Genomic DNA, 27470 nt, shown 5'->3' on the forward strand with positions numbered 1-27470 from the left:
ACAGGTTCGATATGAGAAAGGATAATAAGACAGATTCCACTTGCACTCCCTAAGCAGGTTTTAATCACTGGCACCCAATCTTGAACACTTGATTCTAATTTTATGTATTTAAAGGTGTGATAAATGTAGTGGTGTACTTACGTTTTCCATGATTTTTGTTCATTTAATTTGTGAAAATATGAAAATGTTAATTTTATGTGTCATTTGATAGAGTGTATCAACTTTATTAATAGGCACTGTTTTAAAGAGGATCAACTGTTTGCTTGTCCAAATAGGTCAAACAAAGCCAACAATTTACATCGGGTGTACTTATTTTTTCACAATGACTATTTTGCGAAGTATCTATATCTGATCAGCAGTATTTGGTCATTTTCAGTTTCAAATATCAAGCCTAGAATACATTTGAAATCATTGATGCAAACAACGTTTTGGAATTTGGATGAATTGACATGGAAAGCACATTTAAAGGGAACCCCCGACTATGAAGGCTTAACACGCAATAACTGCCCTCTCCTACTAAAATACATTGTTAGAGACACATGAAATATTTTAATTACTTTAAAAATCCTTGTATTTAATACATATTTTAACCTACGGAGGCCACCATTACGTGACATGCGCAGTGCACTCAGAGTCGATGACGTAAAATGGTTGCATTTGATCACTCAAAAGAATTAGCTACTAGCCCCTACAGCAAGAAAAGAATGCCACACTAGGGATGGGTGATATGGACTTAAAACTATATCAACAACAATATTTTCTGTTATTTATTACAATAACAATATCAGTGACGATATAAATATAGTACCATGCACCACTGTTTTTGGCTACAAGTGACAGCTGCATGCAGTCTTGAGAGACTCAGAAACACAACCATTGATCTAAAACAGAGGTTCTCAACCTTTTGTAATTAAAGCCCCGCCCCCCCAAGCCTCCCCTATCATGTGGCACAACCCCCTATTAGAGGAGACCAGGTATAATGATTATCTATTCAATATAAAATCTATCTATATATAACTTAATCTATAATCTCTTTTTGATTAATTGATTGATAGATAGCTAGATGGATTTTTTTTTGCTTTTGTGTTTTTTTACATTTTTAAATTACATTACATAACTTTTATGATTTTTTAAAATAACTTTTATGACTTTTATAAAACTACAACAGACAGGTATGGAACATGAATTATCAAAAATATTTCTGAACACTATAACTACTTTGAACATGAGAACTAGGCTGTAATAACATGTACTATTGTACATGTAAAACATGTTGCATGTTATTTGTCTTGCATTCTGAAAACATTTGCATATATATACTAGGACGAAGGGCACATCTCGATATCCATGATATTGTTAAATCAATCAGTGGGACACCTGCGCTTGTTTATTTTTACATTCATATCTATGTCAGTTGCCGTGCGATCAACTGTGCGAGCAGACGCAGAGAGAGGTGTGAGTGCAGCGGGAAAGCAAGTCTTCGTGCTTGCAGGACAGTATTGACAACATATGGAAAGTTGCTAAGGTTTGTCCAAAAAGTCGCTAGGTTTTTTTTTTTTTTTCTTTTTTTTGGGGACGACGACTGCTAAAGGGATCCAAAAAGTCACTAAGTTGGCAACACTGGTCTGCACTGACATCTAGATAACTGGCAGGCTAAACTACCCAAATGATGCAGTCTGTGTTGTTTTTTTCTGGAAACCAATTTGCACCCCCCTTCCGATCTTTCCGCACCCCCAGTGTTAAGAACCACTGATCTAAAAGTAAAACTGATTTTCTGTAACCAAACCAGATTGTAGAGGTAGCTCCTCGTTTAGTGATAAACCCCTCAGCTTCACATCTGCCTTCTGCCATATTTGTTTTCGCTCTGCACATGAGCTGCGAATGGGTCACACACCGCCGCACACAGAAATACGTCATCAACTAGGCTATGAGACATCTTATCGTTTGTGATATACCAGTAGGAATTCTCCCCACGATAAGAATTACTCTGTAGAAAATTAAAGGCAAAAGCAGCACAGTGTGGCATAGGGATTGGCGATAGCCTATGGCACACTGTGCTGCTTTTGGCTGTAATTTTGTAGTTCTTGTGTGCTGTAATACAGCGGATATCTGTAAATATAATCAAACATGTAAGCATCTTGTTAGTGCGTTTTTTTTCTGAATATTCTCATAACAAAACTCCTGTAAAATTAGCCTAAAGTGCCTAGCCAAGACATACCCAAAGTAAAATTAGAGCTGTTCTTGAACCATTTGGTGTACATGCATGGTTTTGGTCTCTTTTGAAAGGTGGACTAAATATTTTTACATAATTGGATTGTTTGGACCTTTACCATAATTGGATGGTTTGGACCTTTTTTCTGAAGCGCTCGGAGCTTGTGCTCCCATGGTGTCTGCCATTGCTAAGCAACCATGAGCTGCGTTCTCCATGATGACAAGGAAGTTTTAGCACAAGATGGATTTACAGCACCGCAAATCCCTTGCAGTAGCTCTGCTACTAGATTTATTTACGGAGAAGGGGGGAAAAACACTGTGTTTGGGTGCACCCCATGCTTTCAGCAGGTAGAAAACATGGAGAATTTCACCAACTAATCCAAGAGCACCATCTGAATAATAGGCGCTTGACAAATCATAGAGCTCTGGGTATCCCGGTACAGCTATGATCAGCCGTTCCTCCTCGACTGACCTTTCAATGTTGTTTACGGAAAGGTTGAAGCTGATTGGTTGGTTCTTGTCACATAATCTGCGGTGCACTTGCAGCATTCTGAAAAATTGGGATTTGTTCATCTCGAAAAACGAGTACATCACACACTATATGAGCACGCTTGCTGCGTGTCTACATTTAAACTAACGAACGTGAGCACCCAAAAGATGGAATATGTGAACGGTCCCTATCAAGACCATTTTTGTCAGGATGTTATTGATCAGTGGATTACTATGAGGCTTCATATGAGGTGAGTTGCCTCCGTTTCATGTTTGTTTGTATATTGGTGGTCTGACAAAGACGTTGATTATAGTTGCTGTTGTGATTGTATCTCAAAACAGTTTATATCAATTGAATCACAAGAATCTTAGCTTTCCAAAGATATGAGTGCATGTACCTTCGTAGACACAGCAGCTACGTAGAGAGCATAAATTTGCTCATAACATGGCGACGGTGCACTAGCAGTCCATTGGAATTTTAAGAGGATAAAGTATACAACAGCGAGATAATAGCTGATAACCTCAAATTATTGATATTAGAAAACGTTTCATCATAAAATTATAGTTTAATCCATATGGTTACTTTGAATAACAAACTCTCTCGGTTGGCATAGACTTGCAGTTGCTGCACAGACACATAAGAGATTATGCCCCACTCTTGCCTCCTCACCTTTCTGATCGTCTTCATTTTGATGTACATTTTGAGTAATGTCTTCTATATTAGTCTCTTCGCTTATGTTACGCTCGGGTTCAAATTGAAAAGGGTGAAGACATTTTTATACCTCTGTAGGGTCGCTGGGGAATAAAGACCGTCACAACCATTTGACGCTACTACCCAGAATGCACTGCGACATAAACAGTAATGGTAGTCTACGAGTGCAAGGATTTTTTTTTTTTTTTTTAAACTGACATCTAGAATGTTTTTGTATAGCGGATTTATATAGCGGATGTCAGCTTTAATCTAATAAGCCATACAAATCTTCATAGTTGGGGTTCCCTTTAAAAAAATGTGCATACCTGTTGCATGGGTCACTAAAGGAAGAGTAATGGCTTTATGATAAATTAAAACTTACCCGTGAGCTCTGATGGTGCACTACCACAAGATTATCCACAACGTTCAAAGCAAACTTGCCTGAGGTGTTCAGTTTCAGCACGTGTGCCTTTTTACAGGATCCTTCTCTGTTGAACAAGTAAGCTTGGTTAAACAGGCAAATGTTTAGTGTTTGGCATTAACAATGTAACATATTGTATATACACAGTTCTGAGTGTTATCTGTTACAGAACCACAGTTACAAACAGAACTAGCATTATTTCACCCCTTCCTGATGTGTACCAGCCACTCCAGAACAAAACTTCAGATGCAGGCTTTTTAAAGTGCCCCTATTTGCTGTATTAAAAGTGCCTAATTTGTTTTAGGGGTCTCATACAATAAGTTTACATGCATCCAAGGTCAAAAAACACTTATTTTCTCATAATTTACATTCCAGCATCACCTCTTATTCTCAGTGTCACAAACGATTTGTTCAAGGATCCGTTCGCTCTAAAGTCCCCCTTTCAGACAGTCTACTTTGCTCTGATTGGTCAGATGACCCAGTCTGTTGTGATTGTTCTACCGCTTACAGCATGTATCGGAAAGGAAACGCCCACTACAATATCTGAATTTCAGCTCAGTAATAATGTCATCGGTTTTACCTTATCAATTTGAGCCATAGTCCAATAGTGATCGGAAGATCAACCCAAACCACCATCGCAAGCATGACGAGAACAGGACGTTTCTCGGCTGTAAGTCTGTATGTAGTTTGACGTATATTGAAGATGAAACGTTATTGCTTTTGGAGTGCAGAAAACAATGTCTTCCAGACATGGTGACAACAGGAACCTAACACTTTCAGTACGCAACTACAACTGTAGTGTTTGAGGGCAGGTCAAAGTACACGCTGTTTGCAAGCAGCCAATGGAGACCAGAGGTTGGGTTTTTTGTTACAAACCTATGTAGATTTGTGCTGGAAGTAAGTCTGGAATTACTGACGACTCGTTTCAGGCCGTTCACAATCGGTTCTTTCTTTCGGGAGTCAATAACTCCATTTGTCATACACTTTGATTTTTGAAACTTTGCAGACTTTTTACATTCACAAACAGCTATATAACACACTACATGAAAGGTAATATCTGAAAAAGCATAATAGGGGAAATAAAACTTTAACTAATAGATCAATTATGCTGCTCATAAGATATCTACTGTAAACTTCAGCAAAGAAACACCAAACCATAAAATCTCAATCCAATATTTGACATATGCAAATAAAATAATAGGCAATGATGTGCATAGTGGAAGTGCAATATCATGCAAATTAGTTGAGGCTGAACAGAGACTGGTATAAATTGTATAAAGCTGCTATAAAGAAAAACTTTTTGGAGTGAACGTGAATAGTTATAAGGCATGTAGCAAAGTTAGATATCTAGCTCACTAGTAATGTTAATCAAATATTTTGATTGCTTTGTGATTCCATAGAATCAGAAGTCAGTGAAGCCTTTACAAATGTTACAAATATTATTTGCAGTGTAGCCTAAAGAAGTATTGGAACCAAAAATGTATGTAGCCTGATTACAACTGTTACAGTGGGGGAAATAAGTATTTAAACACGTCAAAAAAAAAAAAAAATTCAGTAAATATATTTCCAATGAAGCTGTTCACATAAATGTTTCACTAGACTTTGGTATTAACTCAAGAAATTCACACATATAAAGAAATCCAAACATTCAAGTCCAGAAATGAAGTTGTCTGTAATAAAGTGGAATTACACAGGAAAAAAGATGGAACACACTAGCTGAAATTGATTTAATACTTAGTGAAGAAGCTTTTGTTTGTAATGACAGCTTCAAGACACTTCCTATATGAAGAAATTAATCGGTCGCAGTATTCAGGTGTGATTTTGGCCCATTCTTCTAAAGAGATTGTCTTTAAATCTTGTTCAGTTGGATTCAAGTCAGGTGATTGGGCCATTCTAACACCTTGATTTTTTTTCTCTGAAACCAATTGAGAGTTTCCTTTGCTGTATGCGTTGGATCGTTGTCCTGCTGGAAGGTTCACCCATGTCTCATCTTCATCATCCTAGTGGATGGCAGCAGATTCTTCTCAAGAATCTCCCAGTAAAGGGCTCCATTCATTGTTTCTTCAATTATATGAAGTCTGCCAGTACCATGTGATGAAAAACAGCCCACACCAAGGTGCTTCTACCTCCAAACTTCACTGTTGGTATAGTGTTTTAAGGGTGATGTGCAGTGCCATTTCTTCTCCATACATGGTGTGTAGTATGACCGCCAAAAAGTTCAGTTTTGCGCTCGTCTGACCAGACTACACTCTCCCAGTATTTCATAGGCTTGCCCAAATGAGTTGTAGAAACTTTAAACGAGCTTCAACATGCCTTTTCTTTAGTAATGGAGTGTTCCAGGGTGAGTGTGAGCAGCGGAGTGGATTGCCTATTGTTTTCTCTGTGACGATGGCACCTGCTGCCTCCAAGTGTTTCTGGAGCTCTTTCTGAGTGGTCCTTGGCTCTTGGGCTGCTCTTCTGACTATTCTTCTGACTCCCTGTCAGAAATCTTGCAAGGAGCTCCTGTGCGTAGCCAGTTGATGACAGAGTGATGTTGCTTCCACTTGCGTATAATGACCCCAAAGGTGCTTACTGGAAGATTCAGAGGTTTTGAAATACGTCTGTATCTGATTCCACCAATATGTTTTGCAACAATAAGGTTGCAAAGGTCTTGGGAGAGCTCTTTGCTTTTACCCATCATGAGATGTTTCTTGTGGGACACCTTGGTAATGAAAAGCCTTTTTGAAGACCATCAATTTACTAACCCAGCTGATATTAATTTGCACAGATAGGAGGTATAATTACTTACGGATTTCAGCTGGTTCCTTGCCTCAGCTTGGCTTGGAAAACTGCTTTTTCTTAGCATGTTCAATACTTTTTTCCTGTGTCGTTCCACTTCATTCCACACAGAACTTTATTTATGGACTTTAATGTTGAGAATTCTTTACATTTCCGGATTTCTTGAGTTAATACTGATGTCTGGTGAAAATTTAATGTGAATAACCTCACAGGAAATATATTTACTGAAAAAAATGTTAATGCGTTCAACACTTATTTCCCCCACTGTCACTGATGTTAGGTTTGATGTGTTCTTTTCCATCAACTTTGCACAAACAACCAAAAATAATGAAGCGCTTAATTAGTTTTTGCTTTAACTATGGGAAAGACAACTATGCCTCCATGTTTTTTAAATTACTGGTTGACTAGTAAAAATTAATAATCATGCAAACGCTAAATCTGAATATGATTGATTAGTTCGTTAGATTTTTTTTAAGGTCTGCTGTCAGATTGGAAATGTGTTGCTTTTTTTGGTAACAGTCTATGTCCTTAAATTTTTAGGTTGATTTTTGGATTGTAGATAAATAACCTGAAAACACAAAGCTAAAGCAATTTTCCTCAGGGGTGTTACAACAATTAATCAGTATTATGTCACTACTCAAGCTTATGTTGTTCATGGTCCTCAAATTCATTTGTAAACCTTTTAATTTCAACTATCTGGAAAGATCTTGGTTCTGCTTGTTTACCAAGATTACCGTTGATTCTAACAGCTCTCTCATTTGATAACTGATAAAGATCAAAAATATTTGTGAAGACTGCAAAATATGAGTTTTTAGAAACTGACAAATTCAGCTTACCTAAGTAAGTGATACAAAACTACTTCTGCTCCTGAGTTGTTGGTAGATCTTGTGTGATGTTTAAGATGCATTACGTAGAGCTGGCCATAACTATAACAGGAAAAAAGAGGTTGAAAAAGACTATGATGAACATATAATTTTTATTGCTGTGACATTGTATAGTCTCCCACAGCTAAATTATATATATTTGAGACAGAGATAAGAACGTGAACATAAGCGAAGAGTATTCATAAGTGATTAAAACAAAAACACACAAAATACAACGTGCACTCTACAAGCATAATAGTATCATACTCACATGGTGGCGACTGCAATGTCGCGTTCTGAAAGGATAATTTTGGCTGGTTTTGGAGCAACTGGCAACTCAATCTCAAACTTTGGCATTTTTGACATTGTCCCATTCTAAAAGAAATAATTTTTAAAATCATGCAATCATGCAAAACAATTCATGGCATTTATGCATATTATAGGGTGTCCCAGATAGAATAACCCTTTTCCTGAAACAATAAACAGCATGGAAGTTGAGTAAAACATTTTGTGCAATGGCATCATCACTGGTATCCTACTGCATCTCCTGCTTTTAGAATAAATAAATAAAATCAGCCCCAGAATTGTTTGCACCCTTGAACAAGATAAGTAAAAATGGTATGTATAAACCTTTTCACAGTTATTAAAATAAGTGATTTGAATTATTGTAGACTTCATTTCTAACAAACCAGCCAGGCCATTCTCCTCCGACAAACACATCAACAAAGCATTCCACTAGGGCTGCAACTAACAATTATTTTCATAATCGATTAGTTGGCCAATTATTTTTTTCAGTTAATCGGATGGGGGCGGGACAAGCTTTCAGTAATTTTTTGTTTATTTAAAATAAAATCCACAAACTGAGTGCTACAAGTATAAACTTCAGACTAAAACTTTACACAACTGTTTGTCTAAAACAGAAAAGAACCCAATACACACCAGAATATATATGACTAATTTAGGACTGTAGTTTAATTGGGTGATTTTTTTGCATCCATAAAAATAATGCATATGTATATATTGATAGTCCTACATTAATTAAAAAAAAAAAAACTCTCTTTCACTGCACCTTGTGGTTTCTGTTACTCACTAACTTTAGGAATATTATTTTACTTGTGTTTACTTTTGATCATAGTGTTTTAATTAGACATTACAGATCTTACACAGCTCCCACTGTGTATCAGTGCGTCTACACAGCGTGTCATCAGCAACGTGGCCTCGTTACTAACAGACCACTTCCGTTATAATAAACGACAGAATTTACACAGCAAGCACGCAAATATAGCATATAATGACAATAAACTTATTAAACTAAACCTTTTAAGCAGCTTGCACCAGTTTCCCCTGCCCCTTACACACAGTGGAGCATTTTGGATATAAACATAAGTTTGTCCTCGTGCATCAGTTTGATTCCCATGGTGTAAAAAAGGCCCCCCTGCCTTAGAGGACGCACACTTTCTTCCTCAGTCACGTGACAATTTCGCCTCCATCTAATGGTGACCGAGGTCATGTTGGGAATAAAATGTAACATTGACAGAAAGTAAACTGAAGAAAGTCATTATCGGTGCCGCTGGGTGTTTGCTAATGCTAGCGTGAGCATGACGTCACGGCTTATACCTCCGGTTAGTAAAAAAAAATGCTAGTGTGATATTTGAGAGGATATTACCTTTCTAAAATCCACACACTAGACGGTAGTGCAGAGTCCATAGTGTAAGTGTATAGTACTTCATTTGGGACACGACTTTAGTATTTACTCTCCGAAGCGTGTTTTCTGAACAGAAGTAACGTAATGAGTAAACGTGTCCCGTGCCGCGCAGCAGACCAACTAATCGATAATGAGATTCATTGACAATGATTTTCACAATCGATTATTATCGATTAGTTGTTGCAGCTCTACATTCCACCCTACAGAAAACTGTGTAAACTGCAGAGATTGCTGTTCATGAAAATCATGAGAGATCAACAGTTTATGAAATACACAAAAAAGCTTGTCTGGCACCAACAGCCATGCCATGGTCACTGATATCACATTCTGATGTTTGATGCAAACATTACCTGAAGCTTTTGACCTGTATATGCATGGTTTTATGCACTGCACCCTCATAATTGGCTGACTGGATTGTTGCATGACTTGCAGGACAGCCGCAGGACAAATCCTGTTAAACACGGTAAATATTTGATTGCTCTGCATTTTAAACCTGGTTAATTGCGGTTTCGGCAGGAGACAATAGAAATGTTCCTGCTTTTGAATCACTTGCTGAAAGATTCTCACCCGTTTCAGAATTTAAACGACATTTTATCATTATCATTCATTTCTGCACCATTCATTGTAATCAGTATTAGTTGTTTGATTGGAGAAAACACACATAACGTTAGAAGATGTAAAAATTAGATGATCATGGTTACATATCCTATGATGTAGATTTTAGGACAGGGGTGTCAAACTTAAATTATGTCCAGGCCATATCAGCATTTATGTGAGCATTTGAACAAAACAAGGGCTATTATTCATATTTTTTATTTATTATTATTCATTCTAAAACAAGCTCTGAATGGAAAACAGGACAATTCAAGGAAAAAGGACCAACAGAAACTGTTCTATTGTATGTACAATTAGATGATAGCATTTATTATACCAGATAAAAGTTTTATTTTTCCCCCCGAAATATCTGAAATATACAATACATTATTAAGAAAGAGAGAGTAGAATTCACAAGGGCTTATCTCTGCTAACAACATACATGTCCTTATCTCTCTCCATCAAAAGTAGCTAACAGGTGTAGGAGATGCAAAAATGCCATTTTGGTGGTAGAAAAAAAAAGATCTGACATTTATCTTGGTTTCATTAGTACATCACAAAGACCTGCAAATTTAACAGGAATGTAGAGACTTTTTATATCCACTGTAACCATAAGAGCATCTCATCACAACCTTTCTGGATATGCAACCAGACATATGGTCTGCCAACAAATCAGCCTTACCTGAAGGCTGGTGGACACAGATCACCGCAGATGCGCACAAAGTGCAGTTAACTCTCTGGTAGGATGCAAGCTAGTGTGCCTCTACGTGTCACACTTAACCCACGATGCAAATATAACAGGCCTTTATTAATTATTGCAGATGAAACTATTTCTAATCAGTAACTTAATGTACATGAAGTACTTTTACTAACATAAGTCACAAAAGATAAGTTTCTCGGTCATTGGTATTTACAGACAAGCAAAGTCATATTCTGAATTTCTACAATAATTTGCAGACGACTTCTCAAATCTGGTTGTTTAAATACACAAAGCAGTAATTGTTATAGACTTAAATATCCATTTAATATTTTCACAAAACCCTCTGCAAGCAGTATGGTAATCTCAAGGTAACAAAGGTTGTTTCCTCAAGATTATGACTTATTTTTCTAATATGTCAAAACGCAATATGGGGCATACATATTACATCAGTGAGCACCTTCACAGAAAGAAAAAAAATAACGCATAGTCTTTCTGGACTTCCGTAGAGCAGTGTTTGTGTCTATCTTAGATACAATCAGCAAACCATTGTTTTAATACTGAAATCTAAATTAAATATAGAAAGCATAACTAATAATGGTTGATTCATGTAGTATAGTTAACTGTAATATTTAAATTAATGTGGCTATAGTATGTGTACTAGAATTGTGCAGCGGTAACATGCAGGTTTAATACTCCTGTGACTGAAGTTCAAACCCCACCTCAGTTTAGTGTTGTTTTAAATGAGCGGGGGTTTTTTTCACTGTGGAAAGTTCCTCAAGGTAACATTGAATGAATTCCATCTTCTCCTTTCTTGCCAATGGAAACTTTTGTTCTTACATTAAAAGTTTTACTATTTAAAAACTGGTTTAAAGTGAACACAGAAGTCCACACACTGAAAAAAGCTCATTTAATTTAATTAATTCAAATTTATCAAATGTGCTTGTGACAAGGTGTGATGGAAAAATAGTCCCGCACAAGAAAACTGATGGCAAGGCCGCAATAGCACTTTTGTGCGAAGGTGTTTTATTGACAGTGCTCCTATTTACAGTCCACCAAATGTGCACAAAAATACGTGAAAGTCCGAAAAAAAACTAGACAAAATAGGGGAAACGGAGGAAAACTATACAAAATTATAAACACTACAGCTGGTAACTCTTTCCACAGAAAGGTAAATACACCATATACTTGCACTACAACTTCAATTTAAAATCTTTCATCGTGTCTTTCAAATCTTTTAAATCTTTCGTGTCTATATATATATATATATATATATATATATATATATATATATATATATATATATATATATATATGACACGTTGAAAGATTTAAATGAAGATGAGTTGTAAGAATGATATATATTGCTCCCCATTCACACCTGAGACCTTGTAACACTAACAAGTCACATGACACCGGGGAGGGAAAATGGGTAATTGGGCCCAATTTGGACATTTTCACTTAGGGGTGTACTCACTTTTGTTGCCAGCGGTTTAGACATTAGTGGCTGTGTGTTGAGTTATTTTGAGGGGACAGCAAATTTACACTGTTACACAAGCTGTACACTCACTACTTTACATTGTAGCAAAGTGTCATTTCTTCAGTGTTGTCAAATGAAAAGATTTAATCAAATATTTACAAAAATTTGAGGGGTGTACTCACTTTTGTGAGATACGGTATATATACCCACACATATACTTAATCTTTAACTGTTTTTGATATAGATAAAAAATATTTTGTTTTGTGTTTTTTTAAATTACTTTTCATGACCTTTATGATAAAAAAAACTTCTATGACATTTATAAAACTATATAATGGACAGGTATGGAAAATGAATGATGTAAAATGTTTCTGAACACTATAACTACTTTGAACAAGAGAACTAGGCTGTAATAACGTGTACTGTTACATAGTAAAACATAGGTTTGAGTGCAGCAGGAAAGCGAGACCTTGTGCTTGCAGGAAAGTACTTCTGACATTTGGAAAGTTGCTAAGGCCAAAAAGTCGCTAGACTTTTTTGTCGGACTTTTATTTATTTAAAAAAAAAAAAAAAGTCGCTAAAGGGGTCTAAAAAGTCGCTAAGTTGGCAACAATGGTCTGCACTGACAGCTAGATAAAAGGCAGGCTAAGCTCCACCTCTCCCCAGCAAATAGAAAATACAGAGGGAGAGAAAACACAGTGTTTTTCATTTCCGCACATTCTATTTGAAAAGCAATAAAATACACAGAGTACCCAAATGATGCCCTGTCTGTTTTTTTCTTGAAAAAATTCACGCCCCCCTTCTGAGCTCTCCACGCCCCCCAGGGTTGAGAACCACTGTGTTAGACAAAGGTCCTGGAGTTGGAAATTGTGACCATTACTCTGCAAGCGAATTATGTTAAGCCTAGTTCTTCATATCTACGGTTGCTTAGAAGATGCATAACTGAAAATCTGACATGTGGGTGGTGTTAACTGACAAGAAAGATACTAGTAAGTTCATAGAGAGGTCAGAAACTGTCTCACCCCAAATCTGGGGCAGTTAGAAACAGACTTTTGTACACAGTTGCAACAACAACAAAAAACAACCCTGAAAACTGTGCTCTGGGCTCTTGTGCATGATGTTTTCAGACATGTGTACTTGAGACCTTTCTGAAAAAAAGCAATAAATTTCCTACCTATTCCATGGCTGCTGCGTGTATAGTTTTATCTTCTAGAATTTCTTCTAGAACAGCTGTATAACAGCTGTATAACAGGAGGAAACCATATGGAACCAGTGGCACTAAGCATGCATTAACTGTGTCAGTGGGGCTCGCTACAGCCTTAGTCACAAGGGAGGCCTGAATGGTTTTGGTTGCATTAGGCATGTTGGCAAGGCTCAAGGACCAGCAAGGTAGTCCTATGGGCAATGGAGGAGGTACGACAGGCAGTAACGCCATAGCAGGTCAACATCTACCTGCAACATCTAAGGCAAAGAAGTTGTTCTGCATTGGTTAACTCAATCACTTGACGTGAATCCAACTGAGCATTCATTACATTTACTGAGGGCAAAACTGTAGGTAAATGACCCAAGAACAAACAGGAACTCAAGACAGCTGCAGTAAAGGAATGGCAGAGCATGACCTAAGAAGAAACACAGCATCTGGTGATGTCTATGGGTTCCAGACTTTTGGTAGTCATGGACTGCAAAAGATTTACAACCAAGTATGACAATGACAATTTAAATTATGATTATGTTAGTTTGTTGAATTAAAAAGGGGGGGGATATCTGGATTATTTAATTTAATTTCCAATATACTGCAATAGACAGCTAATATAATAATTTTGTCAATGTCCTAATATTTATTGACCTGGCTACAGTGATGCTTGAAAGTTCGTGAACCCTTTAAGAATTTTCTATATTTCTGCATACATTTCTATTGGATTAAGGTCAAGACTCTGACGTGGCCATTCCAAACATGAACTTTATTCTTCTTTAAATATTCTTTGGTAGGACAACTTGTGTGCTTAGGGTTGTTGTTTTACTGCAATGTTGATGAGTCCACCATCAGGAGAACACTGAACACCAATGGTTTGCATGGCAGGACTGCAAGGAGAAAGCCACTGCTCTCTAAAAAGAACATTGTGAAGCATGATGGGGTAGTATCAAGGTTTGGGCTTGTTTTGCTGCATCTGGGCCTGGATGGCTTGCCATCACTGATGGAACAATGAATTCTGAATTATACCAGCGAATTCTAAAGTAAAATGTGAGGACATCTGTCCATGAACTGAATCTCAAGTTAAAGTGGAGACTAGAAGCTAACGTGAACAAGGAACTGAGAATAGCCAACAAGCCAACTGTATTTAAATAACAGCACAAAAAATGGGACTTTGACCGCATAATTGTTGTCAGTGCGCACCAATAGAGTAATGTATTGGAAGTCAAAAACCAAGTATCTGCCCAACCCACTGATCAACGTGGCACAAAATAAATTGAGAGAGACTAAATAGATAATCATTTGATTACTTACAGCCATGCAAATAGGCTTACAATTACATGCTCCTGCTCTTTAAAGATAAACAATCTGAATATGAATATACTTCAGTGAGACCTCTGAAGTCTGAAGAGCTTTCTTCTGCTCGTAAACCGTTTTCTGCTGTATGTCTATTATTGCTTCTTTCAAGAGCTTCATCAATTCCATTAAGAATTTTAGGACTATTTAAAATAGTTTCAAATAGGAACTGTTGATAGCGGTAGTATTTTAGAGTAGAATTTGGGGGAAGAATTCAAATGAATTTGCGCTGCACTGATCAGTGAGTGGCGCATATTGATTGGGCCATGCTGTGCTCTTCAGTGGTCCGCGCAGGTATTTGGTCCGTGTTGCGCTGTTCTTCTGAGTAGCTCAGGTTGAACCAGCTTTTGAGTTGTTTGGCTTCCCATAAATGAGAAAATGATGTGACAGTACTGACAGTGGCAGCTCTTTAGGTGTCCTATTCCGCAATAGTTCCTCGGGCAGAGAAATGCTGAGGGCACAGCATCCCAACACATTGACATCCCAACAGTACACTAACCTGTCTTGTTAAAGAAGGTCTTGATAGACTGGGATCCAGCAGTTCTCCTAGCCTCCCTCTTTTTCTATTCATTACTTTGCTGGTACCCAGATTTATGTTTTTTCCCCCCCAACAAGTGGTAGTCTCTTGTACTTCCACGGTAACTTTACTTCTAACTTTAAGTGTTCTGGGGTATCTGGGGTGGGACTTACAATTTTATTGAGTCCATCTGCAGTTCATCAACAACTTAGCTGAAATAATTAATAACCATTGGACTAAACCATTTTTAGGGAGAGGAGATGTTTGGAAAACTTCTTTCACTAAATTGCATGTTTTTGTGGTTTTCATTAAACTCTCAGGCATATAAGCTGAAGCTGTAATATATATATACTATTACTACTACTACTGTAAAATACATACTGGACTCCCAGAAGCATCTGATAATATCTGCACACAAAAACTGTTTTTTAGTTAGAGCTATATTTCTTATATTGATGTGAAAAAAACAACTGGTCTTATCTCTTGAACTGTGCCAATAACAAGAACTTCAAGGAATGACAAAAATTTGACATGCACAGGTTGGTCAGTGTTGGACAGCATTTAAAGAAGATACAAAACCATTGCAACAAAACCAATTTATAAGTCAGCCTTCATCTGCCAAAACATCTACAAGTCTCTAAATATCTATTCCCTCATAATGTGTGTCAAATCTTCAATCAGCTGAGCAATTTGCTTCATGTGGGCTATGCACAAACTAGTCCATTGTCGTTTTTAAATGACGGTATTTATTTTGTCTTAACTGAATGACTGACCACCTTTGTCTTAAAGCACCCCTATTATGCTTTTTTGCACCCCTATTATGTCGAATGCTATATAGCTGTTTGTGAATGTAAAAAGTCTGCAAAGTTTCAAAGCTGAAAGTGCACAACAAATGTTATGGGAGCTATTGTCTCACAAAAGAAAGAACCGATTGTGAATAGCCTGAAATGAGTCGTGAGTAATTCCAGGCTTACTTCCTGTACATACCTATGTAGGTTTGTAACAAAAAACCCAGCCTCTGGGCATTACTGGCTGCTCGCATACAACTTGTACTTTGACCTGCCCTCAATCACTACAGATGTAGTTGCATCCTAAATGAGTTAGGTTCATGACTAAAAGATGTAGTTTTCTGCGTTGCAAAAGCAAAACCATCTTGCATGGACTCCCAAAGGATGGAGGACATAAAGCATCAGTCGTTAGAATTCATTTTTAAAATGATACACAGCAGTTCAAATCAGACCTTCGTTTGCGTGCCCGTAATTTCACTGACAAGTGTCAACGTGGGATTCACAATGATCGATTAATTATTTATGTATGATCAATTATTTATGTATATATTTTCTACCGAGTGTTCCAAATGCATAGTTTTGTGTTGTATACGTGTACAGCCAGTGCACAGCTGTAGGCCTCTGCTAACTGCCTAACTCTCATTATTGTCAAACCACATACAAACTTACCAGTGAGAAATGTCTTGTTCTCCTCGTGCTTGCAATGGAAGTTCCGATGTATCACTATCGGACTCTGGCTCAAATTGATAAGGTAAAACCGACGACATTACTGAGATGAAATTTAGATATGGTAATGGCTGTTACCTTTCCGACATACGCTGTAAGTGTAGACCAATCACAACAGACTCTCTGAAAGGAGGAGTTTAGAGTGAACGGACCATTGAGCAAATCGTTTGTGACACTGAGAAAAAGAGGTGATGCTGCAATGTAAATTATGAGAAAATGAAAGTGATTTTTGAACTTGGATACCTATTGTGTGTGACCTCTAAAACAAAATTATGCACTTTAATATAGCATAATAAAATGAAATTTTTTTTCATATTTAATATTCCTTGAATTAAAGGTGTTTATATGACAACTGTGTTTTACAAAATTTAAATAAGCTATTTAAACTTGACAGTGTAATCCACATATAAAAGTGCAGTAATCCATGCAAATTAGTTAGTCTTGTTACATGTATATTTGCACACACTCAGTTTGAATACAAACGTTTTTTCTGGAATTATGGTTTTTCATGAATACCAAAATTCTTGTGTAAATGCTCCTACAAATGATATAATGATATTCAGCTTGATAAACGAGGGCCAATATTAATTAACTACAATTCTTCAAATCATAATAATCATTATTTTCATTTATAATAATTAGAAAACTAAATTTTTTTTTAGACATTTTATACTAAACTAAATGTAAATAATGTAACTAAAAAGAAATCAAACAAATAAATTTCAAGGCACTCTTCCAACAAAAACAAAGCATACATTACTCACTTTGAAAGCAAAGGGCTGCAGAACATTGCCTTGTACAGTGGTGGACAGCACAAGAACTGCAGTCTCTGGGCAGTATATATACCAGTTCACATTAATGCTCTGGCTCTTCAATATCTTCAGTGTTCGCTTTTCAGGCAGCACCTTTTCAGGCAAAACAAATAAAATGACTTCTATCTTATCAACATAAATGCAGCATGTAAAAGAACAAATTAGGGTTGCTAAAATGATAAAATATATAAAGATTTATAGTTTTAACATATTCGTTGTTCCAACTCTGTATGCAACGGAAAATCTAACTGTAATGTAACTATACCTGGTAAAATTCTATCCCTTGATCAGTGATGAAAACAATTTCATTCCAGCTGGTCCAACAGAAGCCCAGAACATTAGAATTCTTGGTCTATTGGCATAAACGATAAATTAACAAACCAACAAGTAGTTTGTTTGTTGCCACACCACTCAGCCTGCAATAACACTTCCTCTGAACATACCTTGCATTCATGGGAGAATTCCAAATGGGGAAAATCAGGAATGAAGTTAATGAAATCCTGAAAAACAAGGCAAATGTCATTAGATATGGCGGGGGGGACAAGAAAACGTCATCAATACTGACAGCAGGTTTCTGATGCAGTAGTTCAGTTTGGATTTTAATACTTACCACTGTTTTTGGTGTTCGTTGAACAGCTAAGATTTTGTTCCCCAATGAAAACTTTATGCACTTTACCTCACCTTTGTCATCCATTCTGTATAGTAAATGAAAAAACAGAAAATGTAGCTCAAGAAATGCCTGTTTCAATACATGCCAGATGATTCTTATTTGCATCTCTCAAAAATCTGAATGTGGCTTTCTTGTATAAATATTTTTAAAAGATCATTGGAACAATAAGATATGTTGTAAAAGATCTACTATAGATTGTGGCCAAAAAATAATGTTTGGCACTCCTTTACAGATAAACAACAAAACACTAGTAATTGTATGCAAGCTTATACAACAAACAGCAAAAAAAAAAGTGAAAACAGCAATTGTGTTCAGATATTTACTTCAATCCAACTGATAAAAGCACACATAATTCACATTCTGTTGGTTATGTGAACTTGTATATGGGACACTTCCTGTTTCCTTAAACCCCCCCCCGTAAATGTACTGCCTCACCATGGTGAAAGATATCAAAAATCCCTTCACAATTTAGCATCTTCAATATATTGGCATAATGTTGACCAAAATTGGTGATAATCACATGAATCCCTGGGAGAAGTATTTAAAAATTCAGAGCCTGCAATTTTCAAAAACTCCACATTAAATAGAAAATGACCTTCCTGTTGGGCGGAGCTAATGACTGTCATTTTGAAGGTTGTCCAGCTTGATGCAAACAATATATGTACCGAGTTTGGTGACTGTAGGTAAAACTGACCCCACCACTTTAGTCAAAAGTGTGCGCTACAGAGCCCCCTCCACGCCCATGTCTTAGCTTTTGCCTAAGTCTAAGGGCTGACTTTCATGAAATTTTAAGCATGCTAAGAGCCTCAAAAATACCTGAACAAATATTAATGTTTGATGTGTTACCATGGGAACACTATATAAGATATCAAAATCCTTTCACAATTTTACATCAGCCATGTCTTGACATTATTCTGACCAAGTCTGAAGCAATTCAGGTAAATAGAAGACAACTATTTGAAAGCCTGTTTTAAGTGGCATTCTTCCTGCTGCCAGTTGCTGCCAGTTGGTGCTATAACCATGACTCACAATAGTCACATCTATGTGCTCAGTCTCCGTGGCTAAACATACATCTCAAATTTGATCTAAAACACTCAATGCATGCAGAAGATATGAGACACTTCCTGTTTCTGCCATAAATGTATTGCCACACCATGACGAAACCATTCGAGATCATTTACATTTACATTTATTCACTTAGCAGACGGTTTTATCCAAAGCGACTTACAATTGAGAAAAATACAAGAAAAGAGATCAAAAATCCATTTGCAATTTAGCATCTTCAATGTTTTGGCATAATGTTGACCAAATTTGATGGCGATCACATGACTCTCCTAGGACAAGGGTTGGCAACCTCTGTTTGCAGCTGTCTGTGAGTGCAGTGTAGCAGCAATCCAGTGTCTGCTCAGCTCAAGTAGGAAAAATAACATGCCAGATATATTTGGGTTGAAAGATTTTCAGATTTGCCCTGTTGAAATCCCCATCAATAAAAACAGCATCTGGATAAGAGTTCTCTGACCATTAATTGTCTCATACAAAATGTCCAATGCAACTTTGCCTGCCTGAGGTGGGATGTAAGTCACTGTTAGTCACTGTAAATCATCATTCTAACGAATGATAGAACTGAATTTGCAGGGGAGGAAAAAAGGTCAGACTTTAACTGTAATGAGCTCAATGTCAGGAGAGCAGTGTTTATTGACAACTAAAACATCCGTTTCCCAACGAGAGTTCACCAAAACACAAACCCCACCAACTCTGCGTTTACCAGAGTCTGTTGTTCTGTCCAGGTGGTGAATGATGAAACCAAGCAGTGTGACTCCATTGTCTGGAATTGTAGCATCCAGCCATATTGCAGTGAAGGCTAAACAGCACCTCCTGATGTCCCGTTGGAACTTCAAGTGTTACATTTGTTTATTTTGTTAACCAGCAACTGGATGTTCGCTAATAGAATACTTGGAAGAGGGGTACTGAAGCTTATATTCCAAGTTCTGCACAAATCCCAGCATGTCTGCCTCTTTTGTGCTTCTTCCTACTATACCAACTCCATCGACATTCAGATGAACAGTTTTTATTGATTTTCAGACATTTTTCAGAATACAACACAATATACCGGTACAGAATCAACATTTTTACTCCGATAGCAACCCTCACCACCCCACCCCCAGAAATTCCCAACTACGGCTTGAGGTCACAACTAGGCTATAGAATTAAATACAATTAACTTTCAGTATATAGTGATGATAAAAAGAATATTTAAAAAAAAAAAAAAAACATATTATAAACACATCACAATTACACTTTTGACTATGAACATTTTTCTCACACATAATTATTACTGCCAAATAATCCAAATAAGTTAAATATCTGGACCATTTCTTATAATATAAATTTAGTTCGTCAGTCTGTTTATAAGACATATTCTCAAATGCAGCCTCTCTACCTAGTTCAGCTACCCATTCCTGAAAGGAGGGGGCCTCCTCTAACTTCCAGGTCCTAAGAATTATTTATTCAACTATAAACAAGTTTTCGGAAAATGGTTTGCCAACGGGGATACTTGCACAGACCAGCTGCTAAATACATAAGCTTTTTTCTATGCTTTGACATCCCATGTCCCCGCTGGCTGACAGTCAAGTCGTGTACATTTATGACCTCTGGTAACACTTTTTGATCTGAATGTGTGATCTTTCCTGGCAGTTGGCTGCCTATATGAGACAGAGTCATGTGATTTCTGGGGGACCAGTATGCTTACAAATGTGTTTATGTTAATGAATTAAGGAGAGAGTCGTGCATCTCAGTGCTTAAATAATGATTAAGACATTGTAGTTAAAACACAGAAGAAACTCTGCAACTATCGGTTACAATGGCTGCTCCGAGAAATCGTAATACCCCTAGAAGGATGCTGTGTATTTCACCAACAAGAGGACATGCTGAAATGACACCTGACTTTTGCTCCAAGAAAAAAAAAAAAAAAGGTAGTTTGACAATTTATTTATGAATATATTGTAAAGACGTTGTTGTTTAACACTGAGCAGGGCGTCAACAACTCCGAAGACCGTCTCTTAAGTCAGAGGGTTCTTTAGGAGGTAGAAAAAACATTTAAAGATGTTTTAAAAGAAATGGGTGTTTCGTCCATAATGGTAAAAAAGAAAAATGGTTGTACTCCAATGTGAAATAAATCGGTGGAGACACACTGAGTACATTTCTGTTCCACAGTCTATAAGGATCCCCACCCTTCATGTAGTGTGAAAAATGTACCCACCCCCCGTGACTACATTACTTAAGGTTTAAAAAAATTTATTTTGTGATGGCAGCAACACAAAACTGTTGAACATTTGGTAACTGGTGATTTTAGAATTAGGCTCCAACTGTCAAATATGTTTTGTGAATGGTTTTGTCAGGCAAAGAGCACGATGGCATGGAAAGAGTATACAAGAGTAATCGGGGTGATCTAATGCTTAGGAGTTCTACAGTACTTCAACTTGGGAACATTCCAACATGGCCCTCAGAGAGGCATTATCTAAAGTACGTATATATAATATAGATCAGATCACCAGTATGTCTTTACCCACTCCTGATCTGGAGTCAAAATTATTACTATTACTTTTTATTTCCTCGTATGGGTTTATGACAGTGAGCAGACATATACACTATAAGCCGGCAAATAGAAGCAGGCAAATTATTTTTAAAGGTTCCAAAATATTTTAACAGTTAAGGCATACTTTCAACAGAACGTACCGTAATTTCCGGACCATAAGCCGCTACTTTTTTCACACGCTTTGAATACTGCGGCTTAAACAATGATGTGGCTAATTTATGGATTTTTACAGGCTAACGAGCTTCACGCCGCCAAAACATTTAACCTCGTCACATCGGACCAATGAAATTACCGGACAGGTCACAGTGGACCAATGACACTATTCAAATTAAATCAAACGCACTCACACTAAATTCTTCAGATCAGTCATTTTGCGCTTCATGCACACCCCCTCATCATGGAAAATACACGAAGAAATGCATATGATGCAGCTTTAAAGTTAAAGGCGATCGATCTGGCTGTCGAAGAAGGAAATAGCATGCGAAGAGCAGCTTTTGCTCAAGTCTGCCAGTGGATCCTAACAGCATGGAGCATTGTCAAAAAATCTACTATCACCAACGGGTTTCGAAAGGCTGGACTGCTGCATGATGAAGAGGACAGCACAAGCTCAAGGGCGAATTTGCCTCGAGACGCAAGTGACATTGAGAGCGACAACGAAAGAGAGACTGAGGAAGTGTGTGACAAAGTACCGGTAATTCTGAGGCTGTTCAATTCCGACACTGAACAAGACGACTTTAGTGGTTTTAGTGTGCAGGAGGATTATGAAGATAGCGATCAATGATTTTCCTGGTAGGCAACTGTATTTTAAATTTTTTTAACCAGCCGTGTTACAGGCACTGTTCGAAAAAAAGCATTTACGGTACATATTTAATTAAAAGTTTAAAAAATCCTTCTGTGTAACATCTTTCTGTGTAAATATCTCATGTTACAACGTGGACACCTGCAGCTTACAGACAAGTGCGGCCTATATATGTACAAAAAAAAATATTTTTAAAGTTAGTGGGTGCGGCTTATATTCAGGTGCGCTCAATAGTCTGAAAATTATGGTAATATTAGACATTTGGTGTAAACTAATGTAAAAAAATTTCTCTGAAATATTCCGGTGAAAATATTTTCCATATTAAATGCATTATATTAGAAATGATAGTGCAGTCTTTGTTGACAAGTTACAAACTCATACTTTATAATAATTTGTTTAGGAGCATCTGAATGTGGCAAATAGTTAATAAACAAATTAGGAAGAAATGACTTGTACGCTATTGTTTGCAGACATTAAGTCAAACCATTTTGTTCAAACTTCAGCATGATCCATAGAGTAGCAGAAACTTATGGCAACTTATGAATACCATGTGAAGGATTAAGTTGACACTTACAATTGCAAAGAAATGTCCTTGTGCAGGCTCACCTTTGCAGCAGCATTGCCACATTGGCCCCTCTTCTCCAGTGTTAACGTATAAGAAAAGGCAAAATAATATAAGATATGTAAGAATAAATTTTATAAAATATAAGTCATTATAAGGAAAAGCATAATATTTAACAAGGACTGCCATTCAGCCCTCTTAAGTGTAAGAGCATTATCAGTATTGTATGGCAGTTGGGACAGTAATTAGCTTTCAGATGTCAAATGAAAAACAACTTTTTGAGAGACAGGATTGTATCGAGGCACAGATCTGGAGAAGGTTACAGAAACATTTCTGCAGCATTGAAGGTACCAATGAGCACAGTGGCCTCCATCATCTGTAAATGGAAAACGTGTGGAACCAGCAGGACTCTTCCTAGAGCTGGCCGCCCGGCCAAACTGAGCGATCGGGGGAGAAGGGCCTTAATCGGGGAGGTGACCAAAAACCCAATGGTCAATCTGACAGAGCTCCAGTGTGTCTCTGTGGAGAGAGGAGAACCTTCCAGAAGAACAACCATCCCTGCAGAACTCCATCAATCAGGCCTGAATGGTAGAGTGGCCAGATGGAAGCCACTCCTCAGTAAAAGGCATGACACCCCGCCTGGAGTTTGTCAAAAGGCACCTGAAGGACTCTCAGACCAAAGATTGAACAAAGATTGAACTCTTTGGCCTAAATGGCAAGTGTCATGTCTGGAGGAAACCAGGCACCAGTCATCACCTGGCCAATACCATCCCTACAGTGAAGCATGGTGGTGGCAGAAACATCATGCTGTGGTGATGTTTTTTGGCGGCAGGAACTGGGAGACTAGTCAGGATCGAGGAAAAGATGAATGCAGCAATGTACAGAGACATCCTTGATGAAAACCTGCTCCAGAGCACTCTGGACCTCAGACTGGGGTGAAGGTTCATCTTCCAACAGGACAACGACCCTAAGCACACAGCCAAGATAACAAAGGAGTGGCTACAGGACAACTCTGTGAATGTCCTTGAGTGACCAGGCCAGAGCCCAGACTTGAACCCGATTGATCATCTCTGGAGAGATCTGAAAATGGCTGTGCACCGACGCTCCCCATGCAACCTGATTGAGCTTGAGAGGTCCTGCAAAGAAGAATGGGAGAAACTGCCCAAAAATAGGTGTGCCAAGCTTGTAGCATCATTCTCAAAAAGACTTGAGGCTGTAATTGGCACCAAAGGTGCTTCAACAAAGTATTGAGCAAAGGCTGTGAATACTTACGTAAATGTGCTATTTTAGTTTTTTATTTTTAATACATTTGCAAAGATTTCAAACAAACTTCTTTCACATTGTCATTATGGGGTATTCTTTGTAGAATTTTGAGGAAAATAATGAATTTAATCCATTTTGGAATAAGGCTGTAACATAACAAAATGTGGGAAAAGTGAAGAGCTATGAATACTTTCCGGGTGCACTGTACGTTATGTTAGATGCCAGACATAAAACATAATAATAAAATGAATATAAAAAAAAACCTGAATATGAAAATGATTCAAGACACATCCAAATAAACAATAAAGTTCCAATGAAAAGTAAAGCTACATGTTCACTTCATCTAACTTGTTCTGTACTTGTAATACAGATTAAATAAATGTGGGCAGATGATGTAAACTATGGATCAGGTCCAATGTTATTTGGGACCAAAGAGCAAGCTGAATTTTCTCAACATAAATTTTGTGTGTAATCTGTTATCAGATTGTCTAGATGTACATCACACATATGATGAACAAGATTTCCTCTCCTGTGCTGTAATGATGGCTGGAAACTAGGTCTTAATCTCACATACTGTAGAAAGGTCATATAGAACATAGAGAAATCTCATTTAGTGCTTTGGGAATTAAGTCACCTTTCAAAATGCCTTTTATTCTGATCACAACCAGACAGTTATATTGTTTCTGGGTTTAGTCTTTCTTTAGACTTTGTTGATGCTGAAGAAGCAAAAATCTGAGAAACCCTTAACCATCAGACGAATGATTTGCAATTTCTGCAAACAATGCTTGAAAAGAAACCTGTATAACGAACTTGAAAAGGTGGAAAGGGGTTCTATGAATTAGTTAATGTCTCTCTCTCTTTATATCGCTATTAAAGTAGTGCTTAAACAGATACATAGAAGACAAATATACATATAGACAGTTTTGTTTTGTACATGCATACTAGGGATGTCACAAGAACCGATAATTCGGTACCAAGTCAGTACCAACATTTTTAAAACGTGACAGTACTTGTTTTTCTGCAGTAGGGTAGGTATCGATGTTAATGAGTATACCGTGGTTGCAATTCTTCCGGAACTGAAGGGGACAGCAAATACGCGCAAGTGTTTTAGTCGGTCCACAAGTGGTGGAGAAGAAGAAGAAGAACACCTACTAAGCACACAGGAAAAACTACAGAAGATGGCGACGAGTTTATCTCCGCCCAGACTCGTTGAGAGGCAGAGAGAGGAAAGCTCGTTGAGAGGAAAGGTAGCATTGGTTGTCAGTGTGCAGCCGATGCTATTGTTCCTTTCACACAAAGCGAGGAAACACATGGAATTTGGCAAAGCACCTGAAAGATGGTCCTATATTATGTTTGTTTGAGGCAGCTGGCATTTTGGCCATGAAACCAGCTAACATTATGCTCCATGTAATGTTTGCGATACCCACTTATTTGTTAACGACGCTAACGCATTGCAATGTTATAAACTACCTCCTAATGGGCCACCATGCATCGCCATTCAGCAAAATGTAGACTAATGTCACTAATAATTGTTGAACTGTTAATGGTTTTAATAAATCTTTTTAGCCTGCCACCATATCAGTGAATTTAAACTAATGCTTGCATTCAGAGTATGAGGGGTGTCTGCGTGTGTGTGTGTCTGTCTGTCTGTGTGTGTGCGTGAGTGTGCGTGTGAGCGTGCGGATTTAGGAGTGCACTTTAACACTTGTTATTAGCACTGTTTTATTAGTCATTGTCAGACAGTGTTTGATAACTTAAATATCCCTCTCTCTATATTTAGCCAGTATTAGCCAGAGGAGGATGTCCTCCAGGAGTTTTAAATGTTATTTAGAATTTTTTATTTATTTATTTTAAACCACACCGTGGTTTCGACTTTGGTATCGAGTATCGTGTACTTTTGGTGGTATCGGTACCGACTACTAGATTTTTGGTATTGTAATATCCCTAATGCATACCAACTTAATCTTCACCTATCATCATTCCCTGTTAACGAAATCTGTCACTACCTAATAAAACAGATTAAGTCACTAACCAAAGTAAGTACACAAACTGAAGCTATGATAAAAGAACAAAAACAATGAACCTTTCTTAAAGAAATTCCTAAATCCTCTGACCAAGTATATGGCTGTGCCATCTGCCTATTAAATAAATGCCAGTCCTTCATGCTGAAAAATAAGGATCAAATATTCTGCCAGTAGTTTGGCACTGTGACTCAAAAAGTTGTTTTTCATCTGACATCTGAAAGCTAAATACTGTCCCAACTGCCATACAATACTGATAATGCTCTTACACTTAAGAGGGCTGAATGGCAGTTCTTGTGAAATAATATTATGTTTCTTCTTATAATGACTTATATTTTATAAAATATGTTCTTATATATCTTATATTATTTTGTCTTTTCTTATACGTTGACACCGGAGAAGAGGGACCAATTTGGCAATGTTGCTGCAAAGGTGAGCCTGCACAAGGACATGTCTTTGCAATTGTAAGTGTCAACTTAAGTCAACTTAATCCTTCACATGGTATTCATAAGTTGCCATAAGTTTCTGCTACTCTATGGATCATGCTGAATTTGAACAAAATGGTTTGACTTAATTTCCGTAAACAATAGTAAACAAAAGTTATTTCTTCCTAAATTGTTTATTAACTTTTATTGCATGCCTAAATATAATAAAAGGTATTTTCCAGATTCAGATGCTCCTAAACAAATTATTATAAAGTATGAGTTTGTAACTTGTCAAAAAATACTGTAATAAATTTCTAATATAATGCATTTAATATGGAAAATATTTTCACCGAAATATTTCAGAGAACTTTTTTACATTAGTTTACACTAAATGTCTAGTATTCTGTTCTGTTGGAAATATGCCTTAACTGTTAAATTATTTTGGAACCTTTAAAAATAACTCGCCTGCTTCTATACCTTTGGCTTGTAGTGTATATGACTGCTCACTGTCATAAACCCATATAAGGAAATAAAAAGTAATAATTTTGACTCTAGATCAGGAGTGGGTCAAGACATACTGGTGATCTGATCTATATTATACAGTATCTCACAAAAGTGAGTACACCCCTCACATTTTTGTAAATATTTGATTATATCTTTTCATGTGACAACACTGAACAAATGACACTTTGCTACAAATGTAAAGTAGCGAGTGTACAGCTTGTGTAACAGTGTAAATTTGCTGTCCCCTCAAAATAACTCAACACACAGCCATTAATGTCTAAACCGCTGGCAACAAAAGTGAGTACACCCCT

The 27470-nt window shown here is 37.2% G+C and overlaps 1 protein-coding gene across 4 annotated transcripts in view; it reads right to left on the reverse strand.

The window, feature by feature from the left end:
- Positions 1 to 27470, reverse strand: part of rmc1 (regulator of MON1-CCZ1) — a 69615-nt gene that overhangs the window by 36382 nt on the left and 5763 nt on the right. For all 4 annotated transcript variants that reach the window (XM_053621727.1, XM_053621734.1, XM_053621742.1 and 1 more), the window contains exons 3-9: positions 17931 to 18015; positions 17764 to 17820; positions 17586 to 17672; positions 17273 to 17413; positions 7725 to 7828; positions 7427 to 7516; positions 3774 to 3879 (exon numbers count right to left, since the gene is read on the reverse strand). In XM_053621727.1, coding sequence (XP_053477702.1) covers positions 3774 to 3879; positions 7427 to 7516; positions 7725 to 7828; positions 17273 to 17413; positions 17586 to 17672; positions 17764 to 17820; positions 17931 to 18015 — 670 coding nt within the window. The remainder of the gene's footprint in view (positions 1 to 3773; positions 3880 to 7426; positions 7517 to 7724; positions 7829 to 17272; positions 17414 to 17585; positions 17673 to 17763; positions 17821 to 17930; positions 18016 to 27470) is intronic.

Source organism: Ictalurus furcatus, chromosome 1 (genome assembly GCF_023375685.1).
Source record: "Ictalurus furcatus strain D&B chromosome 1, Billie_1.0, whole genome shotgun sequence".
Lineage (NCBI taxonomy): Eukaryota > Metazoa > Chordata > Actinopteri > Siluriformes > Ictaluridae > Ictalurus > Ictalurus furcatus.